This window comes from Hippichthys cyanospilos, chromosome 4 (genome assembly GCF_059441005.1).
Source record: "Hippichthys cyanospilos isolate Australia breed blue-spotted pipefish chromosome 4, RoL_Hcya_1.0, whole genome shotgun sequence".
In the NCBI taxonomy this organism is placed as follows: Eukaryota; Metazoa; Chordata; class Actinopteri; order Syngnathiformes; family Syngnathidae; genus Hippichthys; species Hippichthys cyanospilos.
In genome coordinates this window covers 15,418,064-15,439,527 of record NC_142372.1, presented here as the reverse complement: position 1 = coordinate 15,439,527, position 21,464 = coordinate 15,418,064, and the positions used below count along the sequence as shown (strand labels likewise).

Below are 21,464 nucleotides of genomic sequence, written 5' to 3'. Positions count from 1 at the left end.
TGATGCAACTTTGAAAGAATTCATGCCGACTCATAAAATGGCTGCAAATTGCCTGTTCATTCCAGACTTACGCACAGAACAGTGCTACCTTACTCATGAGGATGAACGTTGTGGAGCTCCTATCTCAGGAAAACACCGCGTGGATGCTTGCTGTTGCTCAGTGGGAGTAGCCTGGGGTCCAGAGTGCGATGAATGTCCGGAGAAAGGTACCCCTGATTATGCTCAGCTCTGCCCTCGTGGACCAGGCTTCTCCCATCGTGGTGACTTCATCAATGGACGACCCTTCCTTAAAGGTATCGCACTTATCAAAAGTATAGATATAAGCCGTACTGCATCCGGTCTTCTTACCCTGTTTTGTCACCTGACCCTCATCAGATATAAATGAGTGCAGAATGATAAACACAATTTGCTCAAACGGGAAGTGCAGGAATACCATCGGAAGCTTTCGTTGTCGTTGTGATAACGGGTACGCCCTGGATTCGGATGAGAGAAATTGCACAGGTGAGTAGTAACAAAGTTTTCGCATCATACTCCAAGTAAGTATGAGTACCTGGATCTCCTCAACCATATTCTATATTGTAGGTTATCTCACACTTAAAATATACCTTTAACTTCGCACAGGTCTTGTTTGATGTGCCCATAAGTAAGAAACCATTTCTGGATCGTGACATTTGGTCAATGTTATACTACACAGACGTGTTAAATTTAAATGTGCCAACAATAATCAGCAGACATTAATTGTATAGTCTGAGAGCTGCTTGTAATAAAAAGGCTCTGGCTGCTAATGTCTTGTTGCTGTTGGACCAAGCCTTGTGGCTAGCTATGTTATTGCTATGAAAAACATCATTTTGAGTTTGAATTTCTCCTTGAGGAATTATGACTGAGATTAAACAAAAAAAAACGATACAGTAAATAGTTCACTTTGAATTATTGTGTTGAGGATTTATTCACACACACACACACACACACACACATATATATATATATATATATATATATATATATATATATATATATATATATATATATATATATATATATATATATATATATATATATATATATATATATATTTTTTTTTTTTTTTTTTTTTTTTTTTTAACATCCAGACTTCTTATACAGTATGTCTCTGAGTGCAACTCTTTTCTCTCTTCAACTAATTTTTGTGAAGCACTTCACAATATCAGCCAAATAAATGTGCTGAACTTAGAGCACATAGATTTAAAAAAAATCTAACATAAAATAACTATAAAAAATGCTTAATTTGTTCAGTTTCAAAATTGACATTTTTATTTTGGAATAGGATTTCCCGTTATTTTGCATTTTCCCTGGATATTTTTTGAAGGATTGCTGTTTTTTTCTTAAATGTTTTGCTTTGTGTTCTTCTTCCCCTTAGACATTGACGAGTGCCGCATCTCTCCCGACTTGTGTGGACAGGGGAAATGTGTCAATACTCCAGGAGACTTTGAGTGCGAGTGCTTTGAAGGATATGAGAGTGGCTTCATGATGATGAAAAACTGCATGGGTGAGAGATAAATCCTTCTTTGCACATGCTTACATAATATTATGTTCTTTGTTTTACCTCGTCGCTTTGAAGGGTTTATTGTCTCATTTCTCTAACAATTAGGGCATAAGAGGGAAACTTGATATCACGAGGCAAAGTTCTAAAAGCACATTATGACTCAACCTGTTGAATGCAGTTCACTTGCAGGGGCATATTCAATCATTTTGGGGCCCAAGGAAAACCTAGTGAAGTAAGAAGAGTGAAAATAAGAAAATTCTCCTATTCCATGGATGAGATAAAATTATTTAAAATCACCCTTGAAAATGATCAAAGAACTGAATATTCTAAGGATAGACGTTGAATATAGATGACATTAAAATAAATCAGTCCGTGATAATGCATCATTTGTGCCACTTTATGCTTCATCTCCACTACACCCTTGACATCTGGCACTGACATCAGTTTTGCGTTTTGGTTTGTTTTTTATCCGCGAGACTAGAGACTGAAGTAATAAAAATTGCATTCAATAAAAGACAACTAATCGGTTTTCATGAGATGTTTGGATCTTGGCGTCCCAAAATTATCTGTGCTTGCCTTATGGTTAGTCCGCCCCACTGTTCTACTAACATGTCAGCCCTGCAACTTACACTTTACATCTGATGTAATCTTAATGTAAACCCCTTGCAGCACGCAGCCCGTCATTCAATGGTTTTTCATGGCACCATAAAGATAATTGCTCTTTATTACATAGTTGAACTCAATGCATAATAATACACATCGACCCTGCCATAAAATGAATTTATGTGTAGCTTCCAGTCTTACCATCTGAGTAAATACTTATTGCTCTATTTCTGTACTGAATTACATTTAGCTAACCTGATTTAAATTCTTGAGCAAAAGGCTCACTGATGAGTGCTTTTGTTGGCTGAGGATGTTAGCCCGTGACTGGCAACAAAAACAAGCAAGCTGGGTTAACAAAGGAAGCCAGACTTAATGATTTACGCCGCCTTTGATAAATTACTTTAGTTGAATAAATCATTCCTAGTCACTAAGGTCACAGACAGTCAGAAAGGAAGGGTTTTACATCTCCGAGTCTTTCTTCTTTCCCATCAGACATCGATGAGTGTGAACGCAATCCTCTGCTGTGTCGGGGGGGCGAGTGTGTCAACAACGAAGGCAGCTTCCAGTGCGTGTGCCCCGAGGGACATGAGATCGCTCCCGATGGCTCGGCCTGTCTAGGTGAGTGATGAGGGGTGTCAGAATGAAGAGTTGGGTGGACCACTCAAAATCTTTTCATTCGAGCCTTTATCCATTCCTTTGGCAAATAAAATTCCCACTTTGGCTCTCTAGCAATAAAAAAAGGTGTGGATAGAAAGCTTGTCATCAAGCGGACAGTTCGACTGACGAGTGTTGGCTCCTTTCCATCCTTCTGCCTCTGATTCGTGTGGGCTCTCTGGGGCTCAGTGAATGCTCCAAATGTCTGAGTCAGGTCTTATGATGCTGATAGATGTATGAGAACCAAAAACTTGACAATGGCCAAAAAAAAAAGAAAGGCACAAGATGCAATTTAACTCTGTTTAATGTGGTCGGTGTTTTGAACATTGCTTTCAAGATTAAATACAACTAAACAACAAGCTGGGCCCATGTAATTTTTTTTTTATCTTTCTTATCCTTGGCTGGTTTGAGTAATTAAAATGTCATTTGCTCTCCCCAGACATCAATGAATGCGAGCTGAGTGACAGGCTCTGCAGGCATGGACAATGTGTCAATATGGTTGGACGCTATCAGTGTGTCTGTGACACTGGTTACAAATCTACTGTGGACAGGCTGGACTGTGTGGGTGAGTGCTCCTTTTATTACATGCAAATACATATATACATATTGGAAGAATATGCCACTACTGTAGTAGGTAATTTTTTGAGTCCATTTTTTGTTCCCCTCAGACATCGACGAATGCACCATTGAGAATGGAGGTTGTGAAAATTTCTGCACAAACTCAGAAGGCAGTTATGAGTGCAGCTGCCATAGTGGATATGCTCTAATGCCTGATTTGAGAAGCTGTACAGGTAATTGACTATGTCACCTTTTCATACATACCTCTTTGTGTTTAACGAAAGCTTTACATGTTTGAAAGTATTTATTCTGTAAATAAAGCAAATAGTGATATGCTGTAAGGTGGTTGAAACCCCAAAAGCATGTGTTTCTAAAGATTAGGTTTGAAGGTGGCTTAATGCTGATTGAAATACTTTTGTGCAAAACAGACAATGCTAAGGAAAAGGTTCCAACTGTAATTTAATACTTGAAATAAAAGAAAACACTGTAAATTGAATTCAGATATGTTTCCACATTGTACATGTTTGAAGATGACATTTTGTTTTCAGATATTGATGAGTGTGAGGAGAGCCCTGACATCTGTGATGGAGGCCAGTGTACCAACACGCCGGGGACTTACCAGTGTCTCTGCTTCGATGGCTTCATGTCATCCGAGGATATGAAGACCTGCCTGGGTAATGGATATCATTTGATGCCCAAAACAAAACTAAGTAGCTCAATGCTTCATTGTTTTAAATCATGATAAAATTAAGGGTGAGCCAAAAAGATTCTTCATGCGAATAGAATTTTATGACTCAGAGGGGGTTAGCGAGCAGTGAGTAATATTTTTCTTGATGATATTAAAGTGAACATTGTGGTGGAGCGGAATGAGCGACATTTAGAAGCCTGGTTCCACTGAGAAAGAAAACAAAAAGCCCAAAACAATGATTTGAGCGCTTATAATGGGTCGGCACAAGTGCTCATTGTGCTGCCTATTAAAATAAAACATATGCTTGTCCTTCATTTCACTGCTTGTCTTTGTTTACTCTTAAGATGTGGACGAATGTGAGCTCAACCCCAACATCTGCCTGAGCGGGAACTGTGAGAACACGAAGGGATCCTTCATCTGTCACTGTGAACTGGGATATTCTGTACGCAAAGGGACTACAGGCTGCACAGGTGACTAACACACTTTCGCATCCATTCTTGTCACCAGCAAACACGATTGAAGCTAAACCTGATATTTTGTTGAACCGCAAACACATGGTGCAATTGTCAAGGAAGAAAGGAAATGAGTAATGAAGCTGAGTGAGGATATTTGGAGGTACTGTTGATATCAATGGATCGCCCCGTTCAATACTTGAACCCACAAGTACATGTCAAATACAATTAGGTGTTATTATAAAGCAACATACACACTTCATTGTACAACTGTATTGGCCAGCTCAGTGTGCTTGAAACATGGGGGGGGGGGGGGGGGGGGGTCTTTCATTATTTGTGACATTGCAACACTGTTCGCTAAGCATTAAAAATATGTATCGCTTCAAAACCAGAGATCAGCAGTCAACAGATGTAATCAGTACTTCTTTTTGTTCAACTGCTCGTTCTACTCATCAGCGGATCCACCATATTGAATGTGGCAACCCTACTAGCACTTGCTGTAAACGGACAACTCACAAATTGCACAATATTAACGCAAGAATTCTGTTTAATCCAAAAAAAAAATAATAAAAAAGAACTAATTTTAAGTAATTGTTATCATTAGCTATCTACAGCCACAGTAACTTGGTAAAGGAGTTGAATCATTATTTTCATCAGCCTTTACACATTTGTGCTTCCATTTAAGCGGTGACTTTTGTCACATGCCTGTTAGTGAAAAACATGCATAGAAGTGAGGACATGAGAAGAGTTGTATGTGCTGTGGTTGAACAGCATGTTTAAGAAGGAGAATGTCAGGCTAACCAGTGGTAGCTCGAGCATTAACCACCATCATCCGAACCCGCACGAGAGAGCTAACACGTGCACGCATACACTTCGCGACATGGGCAAAAAGAGCTTTGATTCTGACTTTCAAACGAAAGTATCACATTGCGCCATTGTTTATGTCGTTGCTGCTCTTTCATTAAGGTGAGATAAACATTACGCGATAGTTGGAAAAGCACTACAGCCTGTAATCACCTGAGATGACTCCAGAACACATAAATACAAAGTCCATCCAGCCCGACGGAGTTTAAACTTACTGCTCGTCTCGTCTGAGTGAATTCTGATTTACAATGGCTCTTAAAAGACTGCTGGAGAGGACTGGTTGACAGCTTGGATTTGGATCTGATCTGGCTTCATCTTGCTAAAATGAGTCAGACGCACACTCAGCAGCAGCATGTCTACCTTCAGACACAAATAAACAGACTGTCTGATGTGTGATTAAAAGTAGCTATACTCACGCGTGCTTTCCTGCTCCCTTTGAAATATGCAATAGGGCCAATGCTAATTCCCAATTTGGGAACTTAAGCTCCAAACTACTGAGAATGCATGACAGCAGTTTCTCTCAATTAGGACATTTTTAAACAAAGCTTGAGTCTTAGATGCAAATGCACCATAAATAGATGAAAAAAGGCACTGTTTTTTTAAAGACTTCATTCATGAATACAAGTTCAATGTTAGCATCTATGGTTTTAATACAAGATCAAGCATAGTACTTCTGCAACATGGTCACCATTAGTTTTTTGTTTCTAACGACAACAGTTTGGCAATGACGCAAGGCCAAAAATGCCACATTCCCTGAACTGATTTTATTGCTCAAGTTTGTGATACTGATTTTTTGGATGAAACTCATAAAAAGGATAGTCATTTAAAGAACACTTGAGCTATTTCTATTACTTTCTTTTAGATTCTGACAAAAAAAAAAAAAAACAACATGTCGAAATCATTCATATTAAAAAATTCATATTATAAAAAAACAACATGTCGAAATCATTCATATTATACTTTTTAAATGTATAGTTGTATATAGTTTTAAATGTATAGTTTATTGCATTGCTCTAAATTATGCTTGAAATTACCTTTTGAATGATACAAAAAAAAATCCATATCCTTCCATCCTGCTAGGACAAATTGTTTTTGACATTGGACTGGGGTATGAACAGCTTAAAACTTATATGTACATGAATTAGAAGTGTTGGAAAAAGGATCAGACTTGAATGAAGGAGTTACTTTACATTTTACTTGAGCTTGGTAACTTGAAAATGGAGCGTGTCTGTCGCTGATGCAATTTCAAACATTTTATTGAACGGAACAAATAGTCAAACACATAAATAAACATGAAAATACACACATGCAAGGAGCATGGAGAACACAGTAACACCGAACTAACCACATGCCAAACGGCCAATCCGAGCTTGGGTCAGAGCAACTAATGTCATTCTCCGGGCCATACCGTGTGAAGGCACTCATTCACACACAAAATTACGCATTATTCAGTTTTAGACTTGTAAATTATCAGTAAAGATTTCCACCATTTATTGAGCTTGTCTCTCAATGTAAACAATATGATCTATATACTCATAAATGGTCTGGTCTTTTTGTTGAAGTCACAGATAGAAAAAAGTTCGGTTCTGCCAATGACGGTCATTTTCTGCTTCACTCGCGTCACAAGTCCCCAATTGTCATTTGATCAATTGTCGTGCATGCGTGAGGATTACTGACATCTGGTCAAGCTGTTGATGACGTTTTCGTCAGGACAGCGTGTCGCTTGTATCCCACAACACTGAAAACCTTGGGGCAGGGTCCGTGACTTTGTTCAATTGCTGTATTTATGTGTGTTTGGGAGCCGATTGGAAAGTTTAGATGGGTGGAGATGTCCTCATGTGGGCTTCAAGCCGGGTGGTGTCTCAGCTATGCTGGAGAATATCAAGATGCTGTGCTAAACTTTTCCACCGCAGGTGTTATGCCATAATAGCAAACATTTTGACTCTCAGACTGGATGTGAAGCTGGCATAAGTCAGCTGGCAGATTTCCGTTCTTTGTTTTCCTTTTGTTGCCCATCATCTGTCAAACATTTGCTCCGTTAAACGGAACCGCATCCCTGACACCAGCTGTGGTTGCTGACACACTTCTTGCCTTGTTTGTCTTTTATATTTGCACATCAGAATGAGTTCCTGTTTAATATGCTGTCTAGCATCAAAGCTGGAAGAAAATTATATTTAATTTCTTCTGTGATCCAGAGAGATTTATTTGCTCTCAGCCCTCATATTAACCCCGTCATCAAATGCAGTGTAAATAAGACATAACATGTCTTCGGGGAGACTGTAAACCAGCACGGCTGATCTCTAATTGACAATGTTTTGAATTGACACCCTCAAAAAGAGTTTGTCTCACGAATACTAATAAAATACTAACAAAATACTGTAGATGTCCTCATTGTACACACCCACACACGCAATCGCACGCTCCAGTCACAGGAGTCGTGCCGGATCACCAGGTCATGACAACACTTCTCTCAACCCTGCATTTCTCTGCATTTCAGAGCAATTCAAATTAATGCATTGCATATGCGGTAAATGCAATGTTACACAGCATGGGCGAAGTTTTATTCAATTACCACCAACTTGGGGCAAGTTAAATTTAACAAGATGGCTTTGATTTAGTGATTGATCTAGTAAAATTCTTGTTATCTTTTTCCACTTCCAATTCCATCACTTCAAGCTTCATTTTGCATTCTTAAACACAACTGGGTAAAAAAAAAACAAAAAAAAACAATCATTGCTCAAAAAAGCACCAACCCACTTGCAAGACCCAGCTTAATGGGTTGTATTGTACATGGCAACCCTCCCATTCCCCCCGAAAAAGAGTGGTTTGTACACAACAACCTCAAATATTGGGTTGCTTAAGCACAAATATTGGGTCAGCCCTTTTTTTCCTTTTACTTATATTTGCCTTTTTTTTTTTGACCTAACTGCTTTCGTGTTCCAGTGTGCAATGTGTGTTGGACCTATGCGCTCAAATGTTTCATGGAGACCAAAACCCTCTTTAAGGGCAGTTTCATGTGCAAAACCATCACCATGAAGATGAGAAGCTGTGTTGCGTTCTCCATGTTAGCTCCAATTCCCTAATGAAGTAGGCCCAAAATCCCAGGGGAACTTGCTGCTTCTCTGAAGCTCTGCTTGAGCTCACTATGAAAGGAAGAAAAGAAAGACACTGAAGTGGTGTTGTATTAACTCTTGTTAAACCGAGTGTAAATGTAAATTAGTGCCCACTTTTTTAATCATAGTATGGTATAGCAGAGATAATTAGAACATATTAATGTCTTTATCTCTGAAAGTAATCTCTTCATGGATAAAAAAAATAAAAAAAATCAAACCTTTTAGTTCTGTGATTTTCCACTTCTTCTTTGAAGCAATGGAAATCCTCTGAGCTGTGTTACCTGAAAAGAGCCAATGGAATGGAATGTTTTAACCATGACGTTAATATCAATTTATTTGACCTCTCTTTGACAGATATCAATGAGTGTGAAATTGGCGCACACAACTGTGACAGACATGCGACATGCACAAATACTGCAGGTAGCTTTAAATGCAACTGTGCTCCGGGGTGGATTGGTGATGGCATTAAATGCACAGGTAACTCAAAACATATCACACACACACACACACACACACGCACACTCCTACATGCACACAAACACACGCAGATGTGAATTCTACATATATAGTGATAAAAATGATAATAACGAAAGAACTGACAGTTCTATTTGGGTTAAACCATATACTGTATTCATTCAAGTGTTTATGTCTGTTTTATATAGTCGACAAATCTGAATATCATGTTATGTTACAATTGACATTTTTTGTATTTCATTTTTGTTTTTGGAAAGACCTGGATGAGTGCTCTAATGGGACCCACCAGTGCAGCAACAACGCTGAATGTCACAACACCATGGGCTCGTACCGGTGTGCATGCAAGGATGGATTTTCTGGGGACGGCTTCTATTGCTCAGGTCGCACATGCAGGCCAGAAGCTTGACTCAAATTCAACTTGTATAATTCATTGAGTGTTCTGAGACTCAGTCTTTTTTGTGTGCCTTCCAATTGCAGACAGTGATGAGTGTGCAGAGAACAGCAACTTGTGTGAGAGTGGCCACTGTCTAAACATGCCTGGGGGCTACCGCTGTGAATGTGACATGGGCTTCATTGCCACTGCAGATGGCAAGGCTTGCGAAGGTAAGACAAGCTCTTAACAACATATCCTTGAATTATTTTTACTCATTTAAAATTACTTCGGTTTTTTTCCCTTGGGGAAACAAACAAACAAAAAATCTTCCAAACGGAAAACAGATTCAAATAAAACTCATGGGGTATAAGAATGGGGCATGATAAGTCATGCACAAATGAATAGAGTCGTTTTGGTTGATTCAGTTGCAGGGACACGGCGGAGCAAGCAAGACAAAGTAACCTATAAACCTATAAACAAAAAGATGAAATGTAGCAAAAGGTTAGTTTATCATTCCATCAAAACATCTGTGGGTCAATAAATAATCAACTAGCAAACAAGGCAACATAGCATGTGGCTAGTATGAAGAGTGGGGGCATCTGGTCACCTTATGTTTACTCTTTACTCTAATTCATGGACCTAATTTGAAAATAAACACGCAACATTCAAACTATTGAGGAAGTAGAATGTATGCACAGAGGTTGACCCTATTGACAGCTGTGAGATGAACACAATAAAACAAACAGGGAGCAGATGACTGTGATTCATATCTCAAGCGATATGTCTCAAGATCTAATTGAATGAGTAGACTCAAGTCATTGTGTGGATGTGTCAGACATCGTAAAATGACCTTTCCCATCATTCCTTTCTCATCGCTCAAGGAAAAGGACAAGGGCAAGGTTTGAAATCTTTGGTAAGCTCCTCTAGTTAAGTACAAGGTGTGTCAGAAATGTTCCAGGAGTAACAGTATGAAAGATATATGTATTTCCAACCCAAAATGCAAATGATTTTTCCTTTTCAATGAAGGCCAGAATGAACCAGCAAATCTATATGACATCGCAACTGCTCACATGAGCGACTGACAGTGCCTTGCAGATATGACTGAGGCCTTAACGTCCTATTGTTGGCTGATAATTTTCCACCTATGATCCTATAATCTTTCTCTCTTTTATCATTCATGATTTCATTCTTCCTTTCACTGTTTCACAGACATTGACGAATGTACCTTCGCCGACATCTGTGTCAATGGTCGTTGCAAGAACATTCCAGGCCTTTTCAGATGTGAATGTAACCGTGGTTATGAACTGGACAGGAGTGGAGGGAACTGCACAGGTACGATCGCTATTGCCTACTTTACTCGGGAAAAGCTACTGACAACATGTACACTTCCTTTTATATCATGTGACACTTTCAAAACTTCTTGCATTGTCTTTCTCAGATATCAATGAATGCGCGGACCCAACAATTTGCATCAATGGGATTTGTGTTAACATCCCCGGAAGCTACCATTGCAACTGCCCCACTGATTTTGAGCTTAACCCCACCCGAGTGGGATGCGTAGGTGAGATGCAAAACGCCTCTGCATTTTACTGATTAGTTACTGACAATATTGAAGTGAAGGTGAAACCAAACTACCCTTCGTTTTGTCTTTTCCACAGACACCCGCTCTGGCAGCTGCTTTTTGGATGTGCGCCTCCGAGGAGACTCATCAGAGAGCTTGGACTGCTCTAATGAGATTGGAGTTGGTGTTTCCAAGGCATCGTGTTGCTGTTCTTTGGGCCATGCTTGGGGAAACCCGTGTGAATTATGCCCATCCCACAACAACAGTGGGTCAACAAGTCCTTTCTTTGACATGAAATGACGTGTTATAGTGGTCTTCTTATGTGGCCTATTTAGGATACTGTGATGCCATTTGAGGTTTGCCACAGTTGTGGAATTGCACTGAGCACGTCAACCCCCCATAAACAAGAAATATTGTGTGCATGAGCCATCAGACTATGATCCGTGACAGTTTGCTGTTTTTGTATGGTTAATCACCGGAAATGAAACAATTTGCTTATTAGAACCCTTGACTCACTTGAAGTCATTTCCTGTTATTTTTATTGTCAACAGAAATGGTAGGCTTGGATAAATGTTGTCATTCAGTCCACTGCCTACATTCAGGCTTCAGATTGACTTCTGGATGTGTGCATGTGTGTTTACCATAATTGGCGTGACTGATAAATTGAGAGCGTTTTGCGCAACTTGCGTGAAAATTGCCTGCAGATGGTTCAGAAACCTTGTAAGGAATGCTCACTGTGAAACAAAAGTGCATTATATTTCCACTTTCACTTCCACTATAATAACAACAAACCTGACCTTCACATAGATCTGTTGATGGGCTTTTTTTTTCATTGTGCCCCACAGCCGAGTACAAGACCCTGTGTCCGGGTGGTGAAGGCTTTAGACCGAATCCCATCACTGTCATCTTGGAAGGTCAGATTCTAACACCTGAGGTACAGTGACACTTATGTGAAAATCAAACCCTCAATGTGATTTCTCTTCCCTGACAGACATCAATGAGTGTCAGGAACTGCCAGGCTTGTGTCAGGGAGGAGAGTGCATCAACACCTTTGGAAGCTTTCAGTGTGAATGTCCCAGAGGTTTTAAGCTCAATCAAGAAACCAGGATCTGTGAAGGTATTAAATGACGATGCATTAAATAGATGTTGAGCATCTCCAAAGTGACTTGTTTTCAGACAAAAAAAGTGATATTGTTTGATTTACTTTATTTTGCTACCATATACTGTTGTGCACCATCAAAACAACACGGCCCCAAAGTAATGTTAAAAAAACAAGTATTTGACTGTCTGGTAATGCAAGGCTTTTCTGCTATTATGAGCGTTAATGTTATCGCTTGTAAAATATATATACAAAACTAATAATGCCATTCTACAAACACACCGACATGAATGACTTTGAGGTTGATGACATCATACATTCTCTTCTCCAGTGTTCATTTTCCTAAGTGATTGATGCGTGTCAGCAAAACCTGACCTGGCCACTGAAGTCAGTAATAGTCACATTGACTCCAACTTTATATTAATGCATTTTAACGCATCAATATAAAAAATCCGGTTCACAACATTAGGCATGAACATGTTAGCTTGTAGTCTTGTTAATTTTCTTTATGATGGAGTTTTTGAAAAGGGTGGTGTTCTTCCTCAATACATTCATGACATCAATTGTAAAGCTTGGACTGTCGTCAACTACGGGAGATTTTGCTAGACTCGGGGGGTTACTCTAATGTAACCTCAAGTCACTGCTGGCAACCACAGGGAGAAGGTTACAGAGGTGTGGAGATCATGTTTTTTTTCTTCGAATCTTTATTCCCCCCACCCATGCTGACTCGCAAATTATCCGATTTCACACAGCTCTCTCTGGAACCACAAATGTTTTTCACAAATGCAAAATCATTCTCCTGGACTTTTACTCCCTGAAATACTGCCGGCACAGGCACTCAGTCTTTTTGCTAAACCAGACTAACGGTCTTAAAAATGGAACACAGATGTGGCACAGCTTTAAAACGAATCTTATCTTACATCCAAAAATGCGTAATATATCAAGTAAATAAATTTTCAGTGCATTGAACAGTTGCTTTAAATTGATAACTTGAATGTAGAGTATCAAAAATCAGTCATAAAGTGGTTACTTTGTCAAGACATTTGCTATAGGTGGGATGAAATAAATAACGTGAATCGATTTTTTTTTTTTTTTTTGCACAGATATCAACGAGTGTGACCGTCCAGGTATTTGTGGGCCCGGGCAGTGTTACAACACAATCGGAAACTATACTTGCATCTGCCCCGTGGACTACATGCAAGTCAATGGAGGCAACAATTGCATGGGTACGTCTGCATACCACATGCTTCATGTATTGAATGGAATTATGCTCTTAACAAAAGAGATATGTTCGGGTGGTGTACAACATTTGCCAGCTTAACTTGAACAATGACCATATCACACAATTGAGGTACAGTGCGTGTTTGATTTGTCCTGTGACATGGTCGCTCATAACTCAAAATCCTCATTTCTTAAATCATCCATCTCCCGCTGAAATTAATGGAAATGTCATTACTCCGTTCCTTTCTACCCACATAAACATTTTTTGGGGTAGTGTAAATAATTAACCAGTTTGTACATCATTACCCGTCAGTCTTGCCAAAGTGAGTATGTACTGTCATTCAGTCACACAAACAAAGAAGACTTTAACAACTACTGTAAGTGACTCAATAAGTGTGTTAAGATTTAGTTTTGTTTCAACAAAGGTTCAATAATATTCACCCATGAGTAGTTCTCTTGTCTGTTTATATGTTTTGCCTCATCATTTGTGTGCGCTTTGCTTAGAACATTATAACACTGCCATTTAAATGGCAGCCATGTCATTTCCCAATAATGTATGTGTTGGCATTAGACGATCAAACTAAAAGGCAAAAGTATTTTCTTGTTTTATATTTTAGGTTGACAGTAAACTTAATTGTGAATGTGGATGACAACAATGTATTTTAACTCTTTTGTCATCACTTCCAGATATGAGGAAGAGCTATTGCTACAGGAACTTTTATTCCGACAACAGAACATGTGACGGTGAGCTAACCTTCAACATGACCAAAAAAAAGTGCTGCTGTGCCTACAACATTGGCAGTGCGTGGAATAAACCCTGTGAGGAGTGCCCTGTGCCCAGCAGCGGTAAGGTCCAATATACTCATTTAGTCATGGACACATAAAAGAATGGGTGAAAGTAAAGTGCTTTGTTTTTTCACCCAGATGAGTTTGCCACTCTGTGCGGCAGCGAGAGACCAGGATATTATATCGACATCACCACCGGAAGGGTTATTGGTAAGAACATATTCACGGTGCAGCCTTTCTTTGAGTTGTGTAATAAATAGTGAATGTTTATATTGCTCCTTGCTCCAGATATTGATGAGTGCAGAGAAATCCCAGGCGTTTGTGAGAACGGAGTATGCATCAACATGATCGGTAGCTTCAGGTGTGAGTGCCCAATTGGCTTCATCTACAATGACAAACTACTGATTTGTGAAGGTACTACATTGACTCGCTTTCTTTATCCTGCTCTATTTACCCACCGAAGTTAATAACAAATGCCCCTTTTCCTGGTCTTAGATATCGATGAATGTCAGAATGGGCCCGTGTGCCAGCAAAATGCCGCCTGCTTAAACATGCCCGGGAGTTACCGCTGCGAGTGCAAACCTGGATATCGCCTCAGCCCGACAGGACAATGCCTTGGTATAGTGTGTCCTTCAATTACATGTTTGTTTTGAATGTAGCTTTTGCACTTGACTCATTTTACAGGGGCTCAGATGACTCCTAATTGTGTCAGGGAAAATGACAAAGCTCTTGTAGAAACGCAATAGAAATGTAAACAGAGAGGGCACTGGTTGAATCTTGAATCCCAGGTACTCATTTATGTCTTTGTTTCTTGTTTTTCAAACATTGGCGTAAAGTAGGGTCTGAAAATAGCAGGCGCAGACTGAGTTAATTATGGAAAACATGTTTCAAACTCAACTCAGTTTTGCAAAGTTTTACCTTTTGCACATGTTTTAAAAAAAATATAAAATGCCTTACTTAAAACTTTACCTACAACATTAAAATGAATGAAAATACTCAACAAATAATTTTTAAGCATTCTTTAGTACCCGTTCTTCCGGTATCACTCGCATAGTTCACCAAATAAGAGGCAATAACTGTTTAGATGTTTGTTACCTCCGGATGAGGTTTCCTGTAAAACTGACACAATAAAACAAACATTGTATATTTAAATACTAAAGTGCTCAACCCACCATATAACTTTGTCTAACAAAAGGCCATTAGTTTAATGCTAACATACACTGTAAAATGCCATAGACAAGGTCACGGAAACTAGTAAAGATGTTAGGTCATTTTACGTAAAAAAAAAAAAAATAAATAAACTGCTACTTACTCGCGTCTTTTTTTAAACATATTCTATTTATTTTGATCTATGTACGAGTCTTTTTTTTTTTTTTTTTGCTTTTTAGATCGTAATGAATGTGTTGAGAATGCCGCAATTTGCAATCCTGGTCAGTGCATTGACACGCTGGGGAGCTACCGCTGCCTCTGCCCCAACGGCTTTAAAACAACCCGAGACCAGTCAATGTGTGTCGGTAAGAATTTTTTACTCTTGCATTGCTGTTCTTCCTAGCCAGTGCTTCCCTGATTGAACATAAACGAAATGTTTTTTTTTAGACACGGACGAGTGCGAGCAACAACCCTGCGGCAACGGTACTTGTAAGAACACCGTGGGCTCTTACAACTGTCTCTGCTACCCCGGATTCCAGAATTCACTCAACAGTGAATGTATAGGTACTGTACAACTTGCATTGAAAAAAGTCATGAGAATGTATTTAAAAGTAATATACTGCTCAACTGTGTTTTTGTTGCGTTCAGACATTGATGAGTGTTCGAGCCAGAGGGGTCTCTGTCGTAACGGGCAGTGTGTGAACACTGTGGGCAACTTTCTGTGTGTGTGCAATGATGGGTATGAACTTTCGCCAGACGGAAGACTGTGTGTAGGTAAGAAAGAGAAGCTGCTTTCACCCTAATGTATTGTATGCTTTGTATGCATACACTATGACCCCGGTCCCCCGCTTTCTACTCAGATATAAATGAATGTGCGGTCAATCCTGGCACATGCGGCGTTGGCACTTGTTTGAATCTGGATGGATCCTACAGATGCATTTGCCCGCCGGGATTTTATCTTCATGAAGAAACCTGTGAAGGTAAACTTAACATAAAAGCAACAGGTCATTCACATACCATCACATTAGCTCTCAAGCCAACTTCCAAGCAGTCAGAGGATGGAAGATTAAGATGGAGAATGCAGGAAATTCATCAGTTTTAAAGTTTGTTTTTCATAAGAAGACAACCATGCGAATAAATGCATTCACAAAATGCAAATGTTAACATGGCAAGCGGAGAATCACCGCCTAATCTTTATCTTCTACTCAAAAGCTGTGCTGACTTCAACTCCAAGGCAATGTAACAATGCCATCTACAGGCTTCTATTAGTCATTACAGTGGTTTAGTAATCGGAACTTCACAGACGAGCTGGGCAAGACTCTTTCTCCGTGCCCTCTCACTGAAAAACGTATATTACAAATGTCTGTGGGATTAAACTTTCATTGTATCAAATGCATTGAAAAACAAACTTAAATGTAGTATTTTTTTTTTTTTTTATTCTCGCTATTTCCTATGGAAAGTTTCCATCTTTGAAAATTCAGAATTTTTTGACCCTAGACCTGTTATGGGTTGTTTCCTGCACAACAGTAAACTAAGGTACTGGTACATATATCCCCCAAAATATGTCAGTGTTCTTCCTTCTTAAATTTTTGTGAGAACAAACCCTTAGTAGGTGAGAATAAAATTTTGCCTCTACTGCTCCCCATCCATGTCTGATTTCTCTCCTCCTTTTCACATGTGGGAGTGGGCCCAAACTAGAATGCTTGGATTGTTTATGCAGTGGTGCTGATGAAGAGATATTCAGCAGACTTCAACACATTCCTACTAAGGGCTCTGTTCTTGGAAGCAGGGAGGAACAGCACTAAATTCTTAACATCAGTACGAACATCAGCTGGTCATTGTGACTGCTGAATGTATGACGGCGATGTTATTCCCCAATGATGTTCTTTTCACGAATCACATAAACTCTGATTTATTGACACTGATTCGACCCCAACCCCATTAACCCCAACGCAGATGAAGAAAAAAGGCCCCAGGGTGAACTTCTGTGTCGTTTCTGATTTGATTTTCTTTGTGCCAGACATTGACGAGTGTTCGCAGTCACCCGAGATCTGTCTGTTCGGAACCTGCTCCAACACAGAGGGAAGCTTCACCTGCTTATGTCCGGAGGGCTTCCAACTATCTGCCTCGGGACGCAGATGTTTAGGTAAGAAGGTGAAGGAAACAAGCCTATCTTGAAGCTATGTTAAAGATGAGGTGCAAGCTGTATCTGTGTAGTTTTATCCTCCTGTGCCAAGAAAGCACTCAATGTCCCCCCTGCCTTCGGGTGACTGGACCGACCACCTTCCCATCCACTCACTTGTGTATGTGTCTGTTCATGTACCACATGTGCGTGTTTAGGGCTTGGGTGGGGAATGGCGAGTCCACTGTTAGGGAGTTCCTTTAAAACACTCAAGCGATGACATCATCGGTTCTAAAGAGGCGGATTAAAGTTTGTATTTCACCCCTCTCCCTGGCGTCAATGGTGCTTGACTGAAGGGTGGGGGATGAATTAGCGCAGCGGGGTCGGGGGGAGGGGCGGGGGGAGATTCGGGCCATAAATGAAATCAAGGATAAATTGAGTAATTTCCCCCCATTTTTTTCGTAAATCTACTAAGGTTTAATGTGAGTTTATTTTTATTTTATTTTTTTTAATAATCCACTCAAGTTGAATGTGAGTGGGATTGAATATAACGACTCTTTATTTATTGTGTTCTATACGTAGGAAATTTTAAACACAAACTAAGTTGGCCTGAACTAACTGGTTAGCAATTGCGACTCGGCACACTAGCGATTAACATATAAGAATAACAAATACTGATTATATACTTAGTTATCTGTAAATTATACATGTAATTGTTTCTGAAAATCCATTTACAGACGATACTTCAACCGTGTTTCATGAGTAAACTTGAACCTGCCTGTTAGCTGCTATGGCAATAAGGCCTTTCTGTTCTTCTTCTGTTGATTCTTCTTGACAAGCAGACTGAGCATGTTCAACGCTTGACTGCTCCCTACTGGTTAAAATGTGAACAACTTTCAAGTTTGGAGGTTAAATTCTACAGTCCTTTTTGGGTAGTTTTGCTTACATCTGCAAGAATGATCTGTGTAGAAACATGGGTCCATTGAAGCTTCAAGGCAGATATTTAAATTCAACTGACCTGACTCAGTTGACTTTTTTTTCACAGCCCTAGTTGAGGCCATTTGCGCAGTTTAGCTTTTGCGGTATTTGTAAACATAATTCTCTAGCAATGTCAAATGGTAATGAGCTTCACATCCTTTCAAGCAAAACAAAATGGAAAAGATAGGAAGTATATAGTGGCTTGTAGGACACCCTCTATATATCTCGTATTGGATTGAGGTATACGTAATAAATTATTTGACTATAAAGACTGCTAAGTTCAGTTTTACAATTTTGTTTCATAGATACATTTGAACTCAACATCTGTGCACAAGGCGTCACATGCTTGGCAGAAATATCTGCAGATGGATTTTGTGGATCAAAGTAACTGGACCCACTAAGACAGTGTGTACACAGCACCAGGTGTTCATGTCTTGGCCAGGTGCATGCTCATGTGTGTGTGCGGTCTGTGGTAGTCAAGGCGCTTATTTGTGCAGTTGGGTGAAGATCTAGCAGGAGAGTGTGACCATGTGCTTCTCATTACAAATAAGAGCCAGGAAGAACAAGAGTTCTCACAATCCTCTCCATTTGCCAACCTCACCAAGTCATGTAAGCGTTTTACTGTAAAGCAAAAAAAAAAAAAAAAAAGCTTAAAACATGAACAAAATGTCTTTGCCTTGAAGCTCTACTAATAAATACATATGGTAAGAGTTCAGTAGAGTTTTTGTCAAGTTTATTTATCAGGCTGCTTATTGGCTCAAGGATGACATTGTAAAACCTTAACGGGAGACTCCATGATGGGTACTTTGGACCATTCCATTGAAAGCATAGTGATTCAAAAGTGATCTGCATCTCAATCGTTTAGAGAGTTTTTTTGTTTGGTTTTTTTTTCTTTGTTTTTTTTTCCCTAGGGGGTGTTATTAATTGTCAGGGAGCGCAATAACCGATATTTCAAGCCAATATTTACTTTTAATGAATAGAAAAAATAACTGGCATCAAAAAAGGGATCAATCCAAACTCCATTTTGTAACTGTTGAAGTGACTATAAGCATATTGAACACCTTTTCAGATTTGAATAATATTGATTTTTTTTTTTTTTTATGCATTTAACACTGCACACATCTTTTGGCCTCATCCAAACGTAATGCTCAACCATTAGCCTCCATATTTGCTACATTATGACATTGAAATTCACTGTGTAATTGACAAAAATGAAAATCATAATCTCCTTAATTTCACGTGAGAAGTACTACTATGGAATCATTTTTATTCTAATTTTTTTTTCTTTTGTTGTCCATTTCATGTATTTGCCCATGTTTAGATGTACGTGTCAATTACTGCTATACAAGGTTTGAAAATGGGCGCTGTCAGGTTCCAAAGCCTCAGAATACTTCCAAGGAAGAATGCTGCTGCACTGGAATGCCGGGTCAAGGCTGGGGAGATCCCTGTGAAATCTGCCCTGGCAAGACAGAAGGTAAAAAAAAAAAAAAAAAAAAAACAACTTACAAGCATGCTGATTCATACAAGACTTTTTTTTTAATGCCTTGTGATATAATGTTCCAGAGGCGTATCCCCTTCTCTGTAAAAATAAGGGGTATCAACGTGGGCTCGATGAGGTTCCAAAAGGTATGAGTGTCATTCACTGTGAAAATGTATCCTCCGACATATCATGCTGACGTTTGTTTCTCTCGTAGACATTGACGAATGCCTCAACAACCCGTGTGAAAACGGCCAGTGCATCAACACAGACGGCTCTTTCCGCTGCGAATGTCAAATGGGATACCACCTAGACATCACCGCATTTACATTTAAGTGTGTAGGCAAGTGTCTCTCATCATCCATCGTTCATCTCTTTCTTTTGTACTTGCATTGATGAACATTCATTCAATGTATTTGTTCATTCTAGATACGGATGAGTGTGAGGTCGGTAACCCATGCGGAAATGGCACATGCACAAATGTGATTGGAGGCTTTGAGTGTGCATGTGAGGAGGGCTTTGAGCCTGGTCCGATGATGACCTGCGAAGGTGTGGGAAACAAGTTTACACTGTACTGTTGCGTTTGCTTTATACGTTAAAGAAACCGGTTTGATCAAAAACCAACATTTTCAATAACAACTTGTGTAAAAATGCACTTAAGTCATTTCATTTTCTTCAGTGGTCCTGTTACCGCTGGCATTTTGCAACTGTTTTTGTGCTCCCTTGCAGACATTAACGAGTGTGCCCAGAATCCTCTGCTGTGTGCGTTCCGCTGCGTTAATGTTGTGGGCTCCTACGAGTGTAAATGTCCAACCGGATATGTGTTGCGTGAAGATAAGAGGATGTGTAAAGGTACCACAACTCAATGACAAATGAGTCTTGCCTTAGTCACATGGCGTTTCCCATTAATATTGTTTATACTTTAGTAATACTAGCCCCTTGTGAAGTTACATAACATTTCTCAAGCTTTCTCAAAAACCGGGGAAAATGTAACCAGACGAGTCACTGTTTACACCTCGGTTGTCTCAGATGGCGTGGGGGCCATAGCAACAGTGGTATTTGGAAGGAAGCGCTGAGACAGAAGGAAGCGCTCAGTGTCTATAGCGTCATCGTTTATATTCCAACTCCAAACAGACCACCAACTCGTACTACTTGTCTATATGCAACTCCTGTTTCCATGCCAGTGACATATTAAGCAGATTAATAGAGACCGCAGTGGAGGTCTGCAGTAATCAATAGATTAACTCCCCTACAGCAAATAGTGAATATCCACAAATGGCCAACTGTGGAGAGATGGTGGCAAAGCACTCAAAAGGGAGAGGATCATAAAGTATGAACACTAGGCATGGGCTGATGACAGGTTTAACGGGTTACTGTTGTTTTAAAGCCAATTTTTGAATAATACTTGGCCGTCATTAGTAATGAGCTCTTTTTTCTTTTTTGAGGGGACTTTTGAGCAGGGCACTAATTGGCCGCTTGCAGAGTTGAGTAAACAAGCTACCACTTTGAAGTTAATTGCCTCCAATTAACTTTCCCCATAGCAGACAGGAGAGGGGCGAGCAGTTACACATGGGGGAAGAAGTGGGAAGGAAGAAGACAAAAGACACACGATACAAACATGGATTTCTGCTTTGGCTTTGTAGGTTATGTGCAATGTCCTTTAAAAAATAATAATAATAAATGATGAATATATCAAAGGCAAAACTGTAAAATAAGTTCTCAACTGTAGTACACGTTCTCTATTTATTTTTTTTGTGCTACAGTGAATTT

The 21,464-nt window shown here is 39.5% G+C and overlaps 1 protein-coding gene across 1 annotated transcript in view; it reads left to right on the top strand.

Moving 5' to 3' along the window:
• fbn1 (fibrillin 1) overlaps positions 1-21,464 on the top strand; it is a 62,420-nt gene that overhangs the window by 31,000 nt on the left and 9,956 nt on the right. The window contains exons 24-54 of the mRNA XM_088412351.1: positions 66-293; positions 376-501; positions 1,397-1,525; positions 2,618-2,743; positions 3,219-3,344; positions 3,448-3,570; positions 3,886-4,011; positions 4,370-4,495; positions 8,809-8,931; positions 9,186-9,308; positions 9,406-9,531; positions 10,511-10,633; positions 10,740-10,862; positions 10,960-11,127; positions 11,708-11,776; positions 11,854-11,979; positions 13,065-13,187; positions 13,870-14,028; positions 14,107-14,178; positions 14,257-14,382; positions 14,464-14,586; positions 15,357-15,482; positions 15,565-15,681; positions 15,766-15,891; positions 15,978-16,097; positions 17,138-17,263; positions 19,539-19,691; positions 19,781-19,843; positions 19,912-20,037; positions 20,124-20,243; positions 20,424-20,546. Of these exons, the coding sequence (XP_088268477.1) occupies positions 66-293; positions 376-501; positions 1,397-1,525; positions 2,618-2,743; positions 3,219-3,344; positions 3,448-3,570; positions 3,886-4,011; positions 4,370-4,495; positions 8,809-8,931; positions 9,186-9,308; positions 9,406-9,531; positions 10,511-10,633; positions 10,740-10,862; positions 10,960-11,127; positions 11,708-11,776; positions 11,854-11,979; positions 13,065-13,187; positions 13,870-14,028; positions 14,107-14,178; positions 14,257-14,382; positions 14,464-14,586; positions 15,357-15,482; positions 15,565-15,681; positions 15,766-15,891; positions 15,978-16,097; positions 17,138-17,263; positions 19,539-19,691; positions 19,781-19,843; positions 19,912-20,037; positions 20,124-20,243; positions 20,424-20,546 (3,894 nt within the window). The remainder of the gene's footprint in view (positions 1-65; positions 294-375; positions 502-1,396; positions 1,526-2,617; positions 2,744-3,218; positions 3,345-3,447; positions 3,571-3,885; positions 4,012-4,369; positions 4,496-8,808; positions 8,932-9,185; positions 9,309-9,405; positions 9,532-10,510; positions 10,634-10,739; positions 10,863-10,959; positions 11,128-11,707; positions 11,777-11,853; positions 11,980-13,064; positions 13,188-13,869; positions 14,029-14,106; positions 14,179-14,256; positions 14,383-14,463; positions 14,587-15,356; positions 15,483-15,564; positions 15,682-15,765; positions 15,892-15,977; positions 16,098-17,137; positions 17,264-19,538; positions 19,692-19,780; positions 19,844-19,911; positions 20,038-20,123; positions 20,244-20,423; positions 20,547-21,464) is intronic.